We start from the raw sequence: 17139 nt of genomic DNA, 5'->3' as shown, positions 1-17139 counted from the left end.
TCATTCTGTTCACTTGTATTTGTTCTTTGGCCAATGTATGGTTACCACAATAAATGTTCACTCTATACTCAGTTGTTGGTGTGTGTGTGTGGTGTGTGTGTATATATATATGTGTGTGTGTGTGTGCATGTGTGTGTGTGTCCACGCATGTTGTGATAGCATGAATTTTGAAAATTCAAGTAGTTATAAGTGTATTCTATTTCTCTTGCTTGGCTGCTAAGACAGTCACAGCTCAACAACTTGTGGGGAAACCTGCAATAATGGTGCCCTTTTCACTAATCATTCATTCAGTGTAGTGATCTCCATGTGTGTTTCTCTAAAAAACACACACACACTGTAACACACAAACACACACACACGAACACACAATGTCACACACAAAAAAAAGATATCTCATCTTACAATCATTTAATTTCACTCGTTTTCTGACATAAAGAAGAATGACAAAAACACATTCGTAATCAAGAACATGCGTTTTTCCCGTGAACGCATCAACATTTCAATAAAAGGGAAAGAAATAAAGCTCAAAATGATTTAATCCATGAATTGTCACACAGTGAATTCTGAACTTAAAACTGTTTTACTTTTCAATTGGACATAACATGAAGATTAGCACAGTAGTCACTGTCTAAGATAATCCTTTGAAACGGAGCATAAACAATATTTAACTTAACAATCTCCCCAAATAAAGTTTCTACCATAGATACTCAAAAATCCACTTTGCAGACCTGCCTACCCCAAAAATTACAAGGAGTAATGAGCCTAGCCAAAAAGAGTAATCTGGTGGTAGAAAGAGTAGTTTTTCGTTGCCAAAAGTAACGGCCATCGGTGGGTGTGACTAAAAGGAGAACCCAAATAAAGAATTTGACACTGCCTTGCCTGTAGACATCCTCATTTTTCTCCCAACGGAGAAATAGTTGTTCATAAAGTCTTGCATGACACAAACATTCCTCTGCACACTTTCTGTTCATATTCAGTTGCTTTGCAAAAATAAAATGTCATTGATTTTATCAAATTGTGAAGTCAGTCAAAAACGACCCTAGAACACCGCTCTGGGAAACTACACTGATTGGAACGATCTAGGATGATGTGGCTGTTTGTCCTGATATGCTTCACAGTCATTCTTTCCTCCGTGTGCACATGAAAAATCACTGTGGCAAAGCGAACACAACACGTGGCTTGGTCCTTTCGATAGAGGTGTTTGCCGTAGCTAGCCACTCTCGGTAACAGTGACTCAACCGCAGGACTCCGGGACGTTCGCAAGAACCCAGTCCTCCACGGAAGAAGAAGAAGAAGGTCTTAGGCATGGCCAAAATTCTGAGTAGCTAGTTTTGTACTTCTGTTGAGCGGCTTTCTTCCTTTTCGCTGATATCAGACCACCACTGTAAAACAGTTTCCTTGTCAGACTCTGACTGAGACTCTTCGTCCGTCTCATGCGGATTTTTCGCGCGTCACTTCATTGCACAGCAAAAGACGTCGTCTACCTTGCTTGCATATAATGTGAACAGACCGAAAATGCGCATGTGCGCTCGCAAAGCTCGGCGAGAGCAAAAATACGGATCGGATTTATATCGGGACGAAATGTGAAAAATCGTACTTTCGGTTTCTTGAAAATCGTATTTCTATCGCGGAAAGCGTGGTGGCGTAGTTTGGAATAAAATTCGTAGTAAATTACGCCCAAAAAAAGGGTAGGCAGGTCTGACTTTGGCGAGTGATATTCAATGTATTAAAATCGAAACAAAGATCCTATGTAAATTTTGCATGTACCCAAAACCAACAAAGACCAACATTTGTTTAGCCTGTGCATCACTCACTTGCATATTCTTATTTGTTTATTTTTTACATCTAGAAAAGACAATCACTTTGCAACTTAATCTGACAACTTGCACATGTATGGTAAGCAATCCCTCCTTACTGTGCAAATTTCTCCCAACCATGGAATGCTCATTTGAAACTGTTCACACTTTTGAGGATGAAAGTCATTTGTTCACGTCAATGCTTGTTATTCTCGAAGGTGCCCGGAGACTGGTTCCCCATAACTCTCACTTACTCTATTACACATGCGGTATGCATTTAGATCGCTTTCTTCCCCTTGTTTATCATATGTTCACACTTTACTCCTAATGTAAATGCTACTTACTCACTGGGCAGTCTTTATGGAACAGAATCTGAGATGATTTAATAAAAGGCTGAAACTTGGGCGCCAATGCAACACTATCAGTACTGATTTTCGTAAATGACGGTTCAATTGCACAAGAATCCTTCTTCAACCCTGACAAAACATTTATAATAGACAACAAATTGGGGTAAAAAAAAGTTAGAACTTGAAATCCTTGTATCTCTTTGATGTTTTTCCACTGTCTGCCTGTTGCTTCTTCCGTTTCTGTAACAAAGGGAGAAAACCGTCACAAGTGTGTGGACATGACCAAAGACACGAACGTGTTCAATCAAGAACACTCAGACAAAACAAAAATATATGTTGGTTTAGGGTAACGTGACCAAAAGATAATGTCGGTAGGTCGGCTTTTAAAATTTTTTTTTTTAAAGGTGATTTTAAAGGATGTTACTTCCCTTAGTCTCGGTATGGTTTGCAAAATGTGCCAAAAGTTTGAGTATTTTTGATAAATGAAAAAAAAGTTTTAGGGTCGGCAGGAAAAAATAGGGTCGGTCGGGTTACCCTAAACCAACATATATTTTTATTTGGCCTTAAGGTAACAATGAAACACTCGCGTCAGAGTATTAATAACATATACAATGGTCCGGATCCTTTGATTTAAAGCTTTCTCTCTTTTGTGAGTTTATGTCACAGATCATGTTCTTCTTCTTCACAAAGCCTTCAATCTACATCCATTCTGAGAACCACTCTCTTTGACACAACTGTTACAGACAAAAATGCATGCAAGTTCTCTATCTCTTCCAGCACCCTCCCCTCTTTGCTTCCTCGATTCAAAAATAAAGAAAGAGAAAAATATATGAAGATCCTGCAACAGAAAGAGCTTAAAAAAAGCCAAAACCTTCACAAGCAAATACCAGAGCAACCACATGACACATACAACTATTGACCCTTTTCCACACACAGACACAGACACAGAAACAGAGACACACACACACACACACACAAACACGCACAGAACTTTCTTACTCACCCGTTGTTTTGCAGCATGAGCGGCCACCATGTCCGACAGATCTTCTTTCTCGAGCTGTGACTGCTGTTCTCGCATTGTTTCGTCGTACTTTGCCTGCATGGCGGCTGTGTCAAGGTCAAGCTCCTCAGGGTTCAAGGTCACCTCCACGCCCTCTGCCGTACCGCCCTTCTCTCCTCCTTTCTTGCCTGGTTGAACCTGTAACAGGGTGCAGTTAAGGATTTAGCCTCTGATAGAAGGATGACAATGGATCCTATCATGCTATGGCCGGGTAAACAATGCTGCCGCACACAAAACTCTCACCATTAGGTGATTCTGAGAGTAAAATGGTAAGGGACTCAGAAGAATCCTCTCATCCTGTTCTCCAATGCACACAAACCTGCTGATTTCTGTAATTTCTCCAAAACCTTACCCACACGAAATAATGCCTTTCTAGACTGACACTGAAGTTAGAGGATTCTGGTATACCTTCTTGATCTAATAAATACAGGATAGGTCTATGACAAATGTATGTATTCTGTCCCCTTACATCCATTGTAACACAACATTGTCAAAAGCCACATAATTGCTCTTTCAGACTTGCTGCCCTTTAAAATAAAATCTCAAGTTCAATGAACAAGAAGAGTTAAAGTCTCAATACAGGAACAAAATTTAAACACTTATTGTTTTTCTTCACCAGCGTTCGATGGCTATGTCTCTCTAAGCCCGAGGCCTGCTGACGATATAAACTGGTAAGTTCGACACAGGTCTTCGAATTTGCACTGCAACATTCTCTTTGAAAAGAACAAAAAATCGCACCACACAACACAATATCCCTTCCCCCAAAAAAACTTACCCCGGTCAGGTCGTAAATGTGAGCAGAGCCCATCATAGCCTGGCCGACGGCCGTCTTTTTCTCCGGCAGGACGGTGTAGAGGGCGGGCGTGTCTCCTCCCTGGTCCATGGCGTCCTCGATACGTCGTTTTCGCAGCTCAATCATGTCCGGCGTCTCCACTCCCACTGGTATTGACGTCAGGCCGCTGGGCGTCACAAGGCTGAGTAATCGGTAAAGAAGGAGAACATTAACATTTTGTGCATGGTAGCCATTCTTGTTTCTCTATTTTCATTCCTCTGAAGATGGCATATGGCTGCCTATAAGGTAGGGGTGATTGAAAATGGCCATGCTTGTTATCTTCCCATTTAAATGACAGTCACCTCCTCTGTACCAAGTGGTCTTGTGAATGTTTAGCACGGGTACACTCAACAACAACTTCATATTCATACTTGTTCCCTTTCTATTAACTTACAACAGAAACTTGTAATTTGCAAATAACTTTAAATTTACGTGAAACACATGATGCTTACATGCATAGCGTAACAAATTTTCCTGACAGCTGAAGAAAGCAGCAGGCAGTAAGGATAGAAAGCAGGGGCTGCCAGTTTTTGCCAAGCAGACGGCATTGACTAAATTGAGTAAATCTTTTCACTGTTCAAAAGATTGCCTCCTTGCAACCTACCATGTTCATCTGTCTACACCATATGTAAGCACCCATCCATGCATCCACTGACAGACAGACAGTTCACTAACCCCTCAGCAGGAGTGACCAGTCCAGCGTCATCAGGCTCCTCATCATCCTCTTCTTCCGATTCCTCTTCTGACTCTGATTCTGACTCCAGCTCTCCCCAGTGAGACTTGTCAAGCTCTTCCTCCTCTGCTGCTTCCTGCACAGACAACAAAATACACACTGTGTTATAAAATACTTTTCTTGTCAGGAATTTTCTGTGTGATTCTCTTACTGGAGGAAAAAAAAAAAAAGCATTGACGCATCCAGCCACACACATACACACACACACATGCAGAAACACACACACGCACACACACATACACATGCATACACAGCTCTAATGACTGTAAAAAACAGATTCAGCAAAACGAACGCACTGATACAATCACGCTTACCTGTAAATCAGCACCTTGTGTACCAAAGACGTCACCATACAGAGGTTTTCCGTTTTCATCCACCGGGGGTTTGCCCCAACCTCCGGCATGGTAGCCAAATGAACAGCCCTGCAAAACATGAAAAACTGCACTGAAATGTGAGTCATATGAAGAGAAACAGTTTCACGAAAAGTAGCCAAATGAAAAAGCCCTGCTAAACTGTACTGAAACGTTAAGCCAAATGCACAAAGACACGCACTTTTATGAAAACTAGCCAAATGAAAAAGCCTTCCAAAACTTTGTACTGAAACATTAAGTCACAGCACGGACACTTTTTCATGAAGAGTAGCCAAATGTATAAGTCGTGCTAAACATGGTACCTTGCACTGAAATCGAAAATTTTAAAAATAAATTTTGATTTGATTAATATACTTACCCAACTCACATATAGCATTAACCTTCTGGTTTAAGTGCCGAGACGCTGAACTACGCTTCACCCCTTAAGGGGAAGTAACCCTAAAAAAAGAACAGCCCTGACCCTATAAGCTGGGTCACAGGTCAAGGCCATACCGTCACGTGACTGACCACGCGAGACCGCCGCCATATTGGAATACTTCACTCGAAACGAAGCAAAACATTCATTTTTAGGGTAAATTAAAGCGGGGTAGGCGGGAGGGTATTAACGATGTGAGTCGGGTAAGTATATTAATCAAATCAAAATTTATTTTTAAAATTTTCTATTAAATTACATAACTTATCCCGACTCACATATAGCAGATTGCTAATGTAGGTGGTGGGAAAGAAACTCACTCTACAAGCTGGAGAGAACCTGCCCTGCGGCTACCATAGCCGGTAGGGTGCTGGTCCCGTCCTGACGAGTACTTGCGATGTCACGCAAGTAGAATTTATAAACACATCCTCGGATCTCCAGTAGGCAGAATCCAAAACTTCTGCCAGCCTTCCAGACTTGAGAACAGCAACCGAGGAGGCCCAGGCTCTGGTTTCATGAGTCTTAGCAGACAACAGGGGAAGAACTGACTGCCTCCCCCCCCCCCCCCCCCCCCCCCTTTTTCCTTCTTGCCACCAGATGTACGCTTGTCTGATCAGAGTAGATACCCATCTGGCCAGGGTGACCCTAGACAGGTCCCTGCTCCGGGCTGTATTGATTGATATGAAAAGGAGTCTCTGATCTTTTGAACAAATAGGAGCCGTACGAGACAGATAGCTGCTGATTGCTCTGACAGGACAGTTTAAGATATCTGGGTCCCCTGGTGCTAAAATTGTGGATAGCGGTGGGATTTTGATTAAGGGTGAAGGCTGGTCTGGCCTTTGATTCTTGGCTAGAAAATCTGGTCGGAAACGAAGTCTGACAGAGCCGTCCCTTTCAAACGAGATGTCTTTAGCGTGACCAGATAAAGCATGAATCTCGCTGCTTCTTCTAGCAGTGGCAAGTAACGTAAGAAAAAGCGTTTTACGGGTCAGATTGTGGAGACTTGCTGCATGCAAAGGTTCAAAATCCCGTGACCTGAGAAACTCGAGAACCAGAAACAGATCCCAAGCTGGGACTGGTGACCTAGTCTTCGCAAAGCCTAAGGACGCACCCCTGAGGACGCTCGCTATGACACCACTAAGCGAAATTGCGCGGCCCAACTGCCTGAGTGTAGAAGAAATTGCAGATCTCCTGACCTTCAGAGAAGAAGGTGATCGGCCCTGTGATGCCAACCAGGACAAGTGATTGGCCACCTGCATGGAACGGGGGGAAGTGGAATTCACTCCGTTGTCTGTGCACCACTTGGACCAGGCTGCCCAATGCGAGGCATAAACAGAGCTTGTGGACTGTCTGTGAGCCTTTTGCACTAAGTCGAGGGTCCTGTCCGATGCACCTGCACGGCGCAGAGAGATCCTCACAGTCTCCAGCCATGAAGGCGTAGAGACTGCGGGTTGTCGTGCAGGACGCCCGTGCATGGCTGAAGTAGTTCCCCTTTCCGAAGATTTAGCGGAATGGGTGGACCTACTGCGAGACGGAGTAGGTCCGGGAACCAGTGCTGAGAGGGCCACATCGGTGCCACCAGAATGAGAGACGGGCGTTCCATCTCCACCTTTCTGAGCACCTTGCCTAGGAGTTTGACAGGTGGGAAGGCGTAGGCCGCCAGTTCCGACCAGTCTATCTCCAGCGCGTTTGTTTTCCAGGCTTCCGGGTCCGGAAAAGGGGAAACGAACACAGGAAGTCTTCTTGAGAATCTTGTGGTGAACAAGTCGACAAGCGGCTTGTCCATCTGGACCCACAGACGTTGTAGGGCCTGGTGAGTGATCGTCCACTCTGTGTGGATGACGCTGGACGAGCGGCTGAGAGAGTCTGCCAGGACATTGAGAGATCCTGGCAGAAACTTGGCCGAAAGAATGATATGATGCTGCTGGCACCACACCAGAATTTGACAAGTCCTGAGAGACAACGAGTGGGAACGTGAGCCGCCCTGTCTGTTCACGTAAGCGGCTACTGTAGTGTTGTCCGTGTGTAACCTCACGTGCTTTCCCATCACAGTGGGAAGAAAGCTCTGAAGGGCAAGGAATACGGCCTCCAGCTCTAGCCTGTTGATGTGCAACAGCGATTGTGTCGCTGACCACACACCCGAGGCCGTCAGGTGGGCTAGGTGAGCGCCCCAGCCCACCATGGAGGCGTCTGTGAACATGTCCTGGTCCGGCGGAGGTAGGACAATGGGGACGCCGAGAAAGAACTGGGCCTGAAGCCATTGTTCTGTGGTCTGCCTGATCCAGCCTTGAATAGGGACGGAGACGTCCCAACCCTGAGAGGCTGCTTCCCATACTGAGCCGAAGGCTGCCTGAAAAGGCCTCTTGAACACTCTCCCCAGGGGAACGAGTGTAACCATCGACTCCATCTGGCCTAAAGCTGAGGCCAGAGTCCTGACTGGGGCCTGCTTCTGAGATCTCAGAGATGTTAGGAGGGTCTGAAGCCTGTCGACTCTCCTGGGAGAAGGTCTGACCGTCCAGGCCACGGTATCGAAAATCATACCTAGATACGTGAACGTCTGTGAAGGAGTCAACTCCGACTTGTCCTGATTGACACAGAAACCTAGGTCTGCTGACTGACTCAAGACAAACTGTGTGTGAAGACTGCAAGTCAGTCGATCTTGGTGCAGAATTACCCAATCGTCCAGATATGCACGGAGGCGAATGCCTTTCTGTCTGACGAGAGAGCACAGCTGACGAGTGACCATTGTGAATATCCAGGGCGCCAGAGACAACCCGAAGGGAAGGGCTCTGAATTGAAAAGCCTTCTCTACCCACCGGAATCTGAGCCACTTCCGGTCCGAGGGGTGGATCAGAACAGGAAAGTAGGCATCTGTTAGGTCGATGGACGTTGCCCAATCGGATGGCCTGAGAGACTCCCTGATAGAGGTTGGAGTTTCCATTGTGAACTTTATTTCTCTGAGGTACCTGTTGAGAGGTGACAGATCTAGAACAGGCCTCCAACCCCCTGAGTTCTTCGGGACTACGGAAAGTCTGCCATAAAAGCCCGGAGACCGGAGGTCCAAAACCTCCTCTATTGCTTCCTTTACAAGGAGAGAGGCGATTTTCGACTGGATCGTCGCCTTTGCCTCTGATCTTGTTGGAAACCTGAATGCCGGAGCTACTCTGGTTAGGGGAGCTTTTTCCCTTTTCCAGAGTAGACGGAACCCCGAACGCACTATCCCTACAATCCACTGACTGTCTACGCGCTGTATCCAGCAGGGAAGAGCCCGGGAGGGGCCACCCGCCACCGAAGGGGTGGGGGTTGTAGGGATGAGTGGTTCAGGGGGGCATCATTGGGGGTTGGGCTTACGCCCATTCCCCCTGGAGTTCCTGAACGATGGTTTCCGCTTAGGATAAGGGGCGCCCCTGCCCCTTCCCCTAGACGAAGACTGAGACTGCTGGGTGTTGTGGCCGTGGTTAGCTGCCGAGAACAAAGCCTTAGGCTGACCCTGCTGCTTTGCTTGTGGCTTAGCTAAGCCATGTTGTGCTAACCGAGCAATTGCCAAATCTTTGGCGTTCTATGTTTGCTTGTCTAGGGCGTCAAGGGAGGGCTGCCCGAGAAGGGCTCCCTCAGTGAACAGAAAAGACTTAAGAGCATCCAAAGTTGCTTTCTCCTGAATCCTTGAGCCCGACAGAAAAGAGTCCCTGCGTGTAAACACGGCATGGGAGTAAAGGAAAACCTGCGCGCAAGGGCAGAGACACTAGCCTGTGGAAGTTGGTCAGTGGCAAGCCAAGGCTTAGCAGTGTCTGGCGCCTGACCATGAGCAGAGAGGAGAGGCACCGTGCCGACAGGCAGGGAGCTCGCCGTGCCTGGAACTCTTGCTAAAAGTTTAGAAAGCTCATAAGCCACTGAAGGAGATTCAGAGAACTGAAAACCTTCAGCTGCTGTTGGTGCTGGGCGGAAGTCGCCCACCGCTGATGGTGGGGGTAAGACAAGTCCAGCCGATGAAACAACGCCGTCATGAAAATATTTGTAAGCCACCTGTGCTGCAATAGCTAAGGTTGGCTTCAGCTTTGACGGTAAGTGGAACTCAGCGTCGTCCTCATTGAATGAGAGATGATCGTCGAGCTCCGAATCCGCTTCCGTATGTGTCGAAAAGTCCGCGTGACTCACAGAGTCTTGGACGTGATCAACCGGAAGTGAGGCTGACTGCAAACCGGAAGTAGAACTTCGGTGCAGAGCCTGCATGGAGACAACTTCCTGCCCAGGCGGAAGTGGTGACACAAGCACAGCAACGGGGGAAGTCGTAGACTGCCCGTGTGCACTTAGGTCTCCAAATCGATGTAACATCGATTGCATTCCCGCGTCAACATCCCGTGAGCTCCGCTTCGTGTGAGTCGTATGCCCCGGGTACGTCGAACTTTCACTCCCTGACCTATGTAGAGGCGGGGGAGCTACTAGTTGCGGTCTATGCGGAACGCTTTCGCAAAAGAGCCTGGCTACCGGCGAACCCAACATACCTGAGGAGAGTGACTTCTGTACAGAAGCTACAGAGTCCCGAGGGACCATCTCTCCGTAGCTGGCGTAAGCCAGTTCGCCTGCTCGCACGTCTGCAGACGTGATCGTGGCTGAGGGTGGAATCCTTACGCGAGACAGGGAGGAAACATCGCCAACCCCCTTCGGGAGGGAACGCAACTCGTCACGTGTGGCTTGTATGTCCGCGGCAAGCTTCTGCTGCTGCGAGAACATAGCATTCATTTGCGTGGAAAAATAGGAAAAGAGAGAGGAGATGTCTTGCTAATCGCTGCTCATTTTTGGTTTGGCTGAAGAAGCCTTACCCTTACCTTTAACTTCTTTAAGTACAGGCATGAGAGGACTTGAATTATCAGAAATATTGACAGAGAACGAAGTCTGAGTTAAAGGGTCTAACACAGTAACTGTTGCCGCTTTAGGTTTGTCTTTTTTCTGAACGCTAGCAGGGGGAGAATCAGCAACTAACAGTCTAGTAGTAGGCTTCTTCTTCTCCTTGTCCGCCATGTTGGAAACAACTCAGTCTGAGAGCAGAACAACAAACAACAAGGCTGGCGGACACAAGGCAAAGTCTGAGTAAAACGAAAACAAAGAACGACCTCACCAATACAGCATAAGAAGCAGAGAACTGTGAAGAATGACCGGGATAACTGCCAACCAGGCAGCAGGCTGTAAAGCCAATAGCGTAGCTCAAGAGACAACGTCTTAGCGATAAGACCGCTGAGGTAAGAGTGAAGTATTCCAATATGGCGGCGGCGGTCTCGCGTGGTCAATCACGTGACGGTATGGCCTTGACCTGTGACCCAGCTTATAGGGTCAGGGCTGTTCTTTTTTAGGGTTACTTCCCCTTAAGGGGTGAACCGTAGTTCAGCGTCTCTGCACTTAAACCAAAAGGTTAATGCTATATGTGAGTCGGGATAAGTTATGTAATTTAATTTACGTCACACGCACAAAGAGTGGCACTGTCATCAAATGTTTTGGCTGCATTTATCACCTGTTACAATCAATAGCCAAATGGGTTTGTTGTTTGTTCCCATCACCATGCCTTCTCTCTTTCTTACACTTTTTGCTGTGTAAACTAATTTGAAGACACGCAGGCCTGTCTTACAACATAAAGCATGCTTTGTGAAGTGAGAGAAACAAATTTCTACCTCCATAATTTTCTTACCTCAGGAATGGCGGCATTAAGACCAGGAATTTTAAGGTTAGGGTAGGAGGGTGGAGGTCCGTAACGCTGCATAGCAATCAACCAGGGGGGAGGTATCCGCTCTGCATTCTGTAAGAAACATTACACAGTTATACCAACGCTGTCATTATACGAATATGAAATAAGAGATGAGAACAAAACACTGTCATCCTAATTTAGGAACATAAGCATGTTCATTCTCTCACATGCATCCGATGCATTTCAGGATTCCAAACAAAACAAACATGAGAAAATTATAAAGGAAAATAACACAAATGCACAAAGTGAAACAGTACAATTTCAAAAAGAAAGTCCACAACAGATGGTGGTTAAGATATGAGGAAAATAATCATTGGCAATCTTCAAATCACTTACTAAAAAATCTCTTTGTCAAGCGCACATTGCTTACAAAAGCCTTCAACTGGTAAACACAGCGAGTTTTATCACATCATTTACAAAAGAAAAGAGACCCCCCAAATGAATAACTGCAGGCAGAGAATAAACAGGGCGCAGTGGCGTGGTGGTAAGACGTCGGCCTCCTAATCAGAAGGTCGTGAGTTCGAATCCCGGTCGCTGCCGCTTGGTGGGTTAAAAGTGCAGACCTGCTAGTGACTCAACCCCCTTCGAGTGTGTATTGCAAGCACAAGACCAAGTGCGCACAGAAAAGATCCTGTAATCCATGTCAGAGTTCGGTGGGTTATAGAAACACGAAAATACCCAGCATGCCTACTCAAGCGCCATTAATAGTCAGAATGTTGACCCTGGGCGTCTAATGGAAGAAGAAGAACAAACACTTACAGCACCAACAGGCATACCAAGGGCCACTCTCAAATCGTCTGTCAGGTTACCCGGTTTCTTCTCCTTCAGCCGTGTCTCAAACTCTTTGGACTGAAACAAACAATGCATGCACATTATTGGACTGAAACAAACAATGCATGCACATTATTGGACTGAAACAAACAATGCATGCACATTATTGGACTGAAACAAACAATGCATGCACATTATTGGACTGAAACAAACAATGCATGCACATTATTGGACTGAAACAAACAATGCATGCACATTATTGGACTGAAACAAACAATGCATGCACATTATTGGACTGAAACAAACAATGCATGCACATTATTGGACTGAAACAAACAATGCAAGCACATTATTGGACTGAAAAAACCCAATGCATACACATTATTTTCTTCCCATACACATGAGGGAAAACTGTATGCACATTTAGTGTTTATTTGTGTTTAGTGTTTATTTGTGTTTAATATAATCTACCTAAATCATACATCTGGAAATACAAACAGATTTCTTATGACCAATTCAGCATTGCTATGGGACCACAACCAACCAAACAGTACAGTGCAGACTTTGGTCATCACAGGGTCTTTGTTAAAAATGTAATGAACGTTTCAACCTGATATGTGCCTGCAAAGGCAATTTTTAACACGGTGAGCGAAAAGACACTTACCGTATTTGACGGACTACAAGCCGCGACTTTTTTTTTTTTTAAATCGCATTGCGGCTTATAAAAAGCTGCGGCTAAAACATTACCTAAACTTGAATAGCATTCACCTAATGAAACAAACTCACCTAAACTTGAATACCATTCTCCCAATGAACTAAACTGCCATTAAGGAGACCATCAAATCACTCAACGCCGTGCTAGCGATTATTCCGGGCGGGACTACCAAGTTCCTACAACCCCTCGACATCACAGTGAACCGTTCCTTCAAAACACACATGCGCCTGCTGTGGGAGCAATGGATGTCGGAGGGATCGCACTCATTCACCAACACTGGGCGAATGCGGCGAGCTACGATTTCGCGTGTCTGTCAATGGGTCGTGGATGCGTGGCAACGTCTCCCCACACGAGTGATCATTCGACTTCTTCAGTTCTGGATGAAGCGATCATGTCGCTGTTTGTGTCCGACAGCAAGGAAAGTGACTTTTCTGGCTTCTCCGCAGCAGAATCTGATGGTTCCGACCAGGCTGACTGAACGGTGGACACCTTTGTACATGTGTGTGTTAGTTACAAATTGTGTGTGTGATATTTTTCTTCAAACTTTTTCACTTTTCTTCTTTGTTTCACTTGTTTATTCTCGGAGCCGATTTCGCTAAATACCTTACTTTCGTTTGCCTGGTTGTTTTGATTGATTGACACGATGTGATTATATTTTATTCGACGGCGGCTTATATAGTGACGCGGCCTATACGTGGCTCGTCCCAATGTTGTTTTTTTTAAAGTCGGGGGTGCGGCTTATAAAACGGTGCGTCTTGTAATCCGTCAAATACGGTAACTGTACAAATTCCTCAGATTTAGGATCCTTGGGCATTCAGGATATGCATATAATAATGTGACAGTTTTTTTCTATCCCACAGGTTCAAAATATATCCTAACAAGCAATGCATATGTGGACATAGCATTAAAGCACACACCAACGACTTCAGTTTTCATTATAAATATAAACACTCTAGACAAGAACATCCAAAGTGAACAATTTACCTCATAGTAGAGGTCGCCATGAATGGTCATCTTGGGCTTGGTCTGGAACCTGAAGAAGGCGTCGTGCAGTTTCTGGTAGTCGATGTCGATCTTGCCCAGCTTGGGACGCACCTTTTCCCTCATCTTAGCTTTCAGGTTCTTCGCCTCCTCCTGTATGAGAAGGTCATTCAGTCATTTTCACAGTCCTGTCAAGTTTCTCACATGAATATTTGGCTTGCTTTCTACCTGGGCAAAGTCAGCTGCTATACAGTACTGCAGTGCTCATTGGAGACAGGTATTGTGCATGCACAAGTCGGCCTGTCCATACACTTATGTGATCTGCACAAGTGTTTGGATGTGTATTTTGCGCACCCCCCTCACCCCAATAAAAGAAAACCAACCAGATAATTGTACAAGCAACAACAACAAAAATTTAATCAAATAAATGGTGTAAATACACTACCCAAAATACAAACACTTTTCCACAGTTTGTTATACTCCTCCTCCTCCCCCCCCCCCCCCCCCCCCCCTGCTATAAAAACAAACCTTTTACACATATTTAGCACTCTTCCTCCTGTCAACCCACCTTTTCTTGTAAAGCAGCCCGCATGTCCTCAATACCAGTGGCACGGATGAAGTCGGGCAGCTCAAAGGGAGCCTTTTCAATACCACGCTTCCCCTGGAGGTATTTACGCTTGTACGACCAGTGGCGTGGCACCGGAACTGTGTTGCGAGTGGCCTGAACATTCACAACAAGCACGTTACTATACAATGGATATCACTCAGAGAGTTGAGGTACTTCCTAACATAAAATTCAAGAGGTAAGATATGTCAAAGATATTTCTGATATAAACTTCAAGAGGCAACTTATGTCTGACAACATTTTTAAGGCACTGGGACAGATTCTTGGCTACAAGATGGTCCCTGCAATGATAACAGCATGTCAGGTAGCATTCAGCAGATTATGGGACACTGTAAAAGTCTACAGTGTGTACACGTCTACAGTTTGTGAAAGTCTACCGTATGTTTCTCTGTGCTATTGTATTTCATCCCTTTTAACCGTTTTACTTTTCATTTTGAACCTACACAGGTAGAGTCGAACCTGCCCTGGCGACCACCTCTCGAAAACAACAATCTGCCCATAACGACCACTTTTGTATTGTCCCTTGGGTGGTTGCTACAGACAGGTTTGACTGTACTTCACACCTTATACAAAGATTCATATGAAAAGCTACATACCTTGAGATGCACCAGCAAACGTGGATCCTTGGCTGTGACATCATGCATCTCAACAACGTCCGGCCTCGTCACCAACTACAGTCACACACACACACACAGAAAACCATTTAATGTATCACCGGTTAATCAATGAGATATGTTACAACAATCAGTTCACAAAAACATGTAGGATGAAAAAGAACTCTGATAAAAAGCAACCAACAACACACACACACAAACAGCACGGACACACACACTCATGTGCTCACATACACATGCAGACACTTACACATGCACACAGACATGCCCGTATACAGGCACACGCACATATGAAGACTAACATACAAGCACACCTTCAGAAACACTGGCTCACCTGTTTGAGCTGTGCAACGCTGAGTCGAGTCAACTTTTTCAGCTTTTTCTTAGAGATTTTATTGGCATCATCCTCATCCTTGTTCTGCAACAGGGAACAAAGGGTAAGTTCTACTACAAATATTACAAGACCCCTCCAAAAACAAGAACCTTAACGAATGGAACGTTTAACAAAATACAACACAGAATGTTGATAAGTACCTCATTCTGCAGGCCTTTAAAGTGAACAAACAACACAAATAACTTACAATAATAATGTCTAGTCGACATGTGGTGCTTTGTATACCTTGTGTGTGCGTGAATGTGGAGGTGGACTCTTGGACGTCTTTTTGTTATTGGAATTATGGTTTTTGTTAAATTGTATTGCTGTTGCTGTTGTTGTTGTGTGAGTGAGTTGTGTGATGGCAGACTTGACTTGACGGATGACTGCGTTAGTGAGACTGTGATCATACTCATAATAATCATACTCACTTATGATGTTTTTATTTATTTTTTTATTATGTATTCTTATTCTTTTGATTGGAAATGAGTATTGTTACAATTTAATTTCCATATGGATTAATAAATTTGAGTTGAGTTGAGTTGAGTTGGATACATGAGAGCTGAAAATGAAAACCTCAGTTTGATTCTTTACGAGGCTCCAAACAAAAGCTGTCAAATCTCATTTACTTATTATTGTCCCTTGTGTATGGTGTTTGGAAGGAACGAAGGTACCCCTAAAAAAAAGAACATAATACCTCATCCATATCGTCATCATCAGAATCCATATCCTCGGAGGCTTTGGGTTTGGCTGGGGCCTTCTCTGCCAGTTTCTCTGCTTCACGTTTCTCATCCAGCTTGTCCTTGGGTTTTTCAGCTTCTGTGATCTGCAGGGAGCAATATGATGAAAACATGTAGTAACATCAAGAGCATAAAGGCAAAACAAATAAAGTCGTCTGACATTGTTCAAACATGCAGCTTCCTGTCAACAAAGTAAACACTGCAGCAAGTACTTCATCAACATATGTCAATGATCAAAATAACTAAGGAATAACAGTTCTTGTGCCAGCTTCACCAGAAAGTGAGCCCATAACAGCGCACCATGCTTTGTTGTAAATGGTCAGGAGTCACAGAAGATGCACACACACACACACTTTTCTCAGGCTACCCTCACTTTCAGATACATCATCAGTACACCCACCTTCAAGTTGCACCAAATATCAAGTTTTAAGCTTGAAAATGCATCTTAAATACTGATTCACCTTAATATTCCGGTAATGTATATGGCGGGCTACCTTAATCTTGCTGCCTAACGAGGACTTACCTTGAAAGTCTCAAAGATTTTTGCAAAGGTGTGATAGTTGGGGTCTGATGGATCCAGCTCCAACTGCTCCTGCACATACCTGCAAACACCACACAGGAATCAAACATCACAATTTCCATGTATTTGCTACAGGATGCAAGGAAACCGCTGTTTGCTGCCCAGAAATATTTGTATCCAAAGCATTACCTTGACATAAATTGACAACTTACAGTGTGCCCTTGATGCATAAATGAATACACTTTACACACACACATTTTCTTTTTCTTCTTTTTCTGTTGTTGTTTATTGAATGGTTTGTTGCCCGTTCAAGCAAGTTACCCAGGATGTCAGCCGACGTCCTACAGGTAGTGAAAGGGTTAAGCCTCCATTTTTAGACTTCCTATTTTTAAGGACTTTACGCTCTCAGCTGTTCAGATCAGAAAATCAGAGAACAACAGTTTCTCTACAAATTTCAGTGAAACAACTAGACAACACAGCTCAGTGCAACAATAATAGCATAATAAAATCCA

The 17139-nt window shown here is 44.7% G+C and overlaps 1 protein-coding gene across 2 annotated transcripts in view; it reads right to left on the bottom strand.

Moving 5' to 3' along the window:
- Positions 1-393: 393 nt before the first annotated feature.
- The window catches only part of LOC138953513 (splicing factor 3B subunit 2-like), a 29235-nt gene continuing 12489 nt past the window's right edge, over positions 394-17139 (bottom strand). Inside the window, exons 11-23 of one of the 2 annotated variants that reach the window (XM_070325347.1) lie at positions 16631-16709; positions 16065-16193; positions 15329-15412; positions 14977-15051; positions 14324-14476; positions 13759-13908; positions 12048-12137; positions 11232-11339; positions 5083-5190; positions 4711-4844; positions 3979-4177; positions 3147-3341; positions 394-2383 (exon numbers count right to left, since the gene is read on the bottom strand). In XM_070325347.1, the coding sequence (XP_070181448.1) occupies positions 2318-2383; positions 3147-3341; positions 3979-4177; positions 4711-4844; positions 5083-5190; positions 11232-11339; positions 12048-12137; positions 13759-13908; positions 14324-14476; positions 14977-15051; positions 15329-15412; positions 16065-16193; positions 16631-16709 (1570 nt within the window). In that variant the 3' untranslated portion in view covers positions 394-2317. The remainder of the gene's footprint in view (positions 2384-3146; positions 3342-3978; positions 4178-4710; positions 4845-5082; positions 5191-11231; positions 11340-12047; positions 12138-13758; positions 13909-14323; positions 14477-14976; positions 15052-15328; positions 15413-16064; positions 16194-16630; positions 16710-17139) is intronic. The other variant, XM_070325348.1, reaches the window with a different exon arrangement.

The sequence above is a fragment of the Littorina saxatilis genome, linkage group LG17, assembly GCF_037325665.1.
Source record: "Littorina saxatilis isolate snail1 linkage group LG17, US_GU_Lsax_2.0, whole genome shotgun sequence".
Classification (NCBI taxonomy): Eukaryota; Metazoa; Mollusca; class Gastropoda; order Littorinimorpha; family Littorinidae; genus Littorina; species Littorina saxatilis.
Note: the sequence above shows the minus strand (reverse complement) of the source record. Positions and strands in the feature narration are given on the sequence as shown.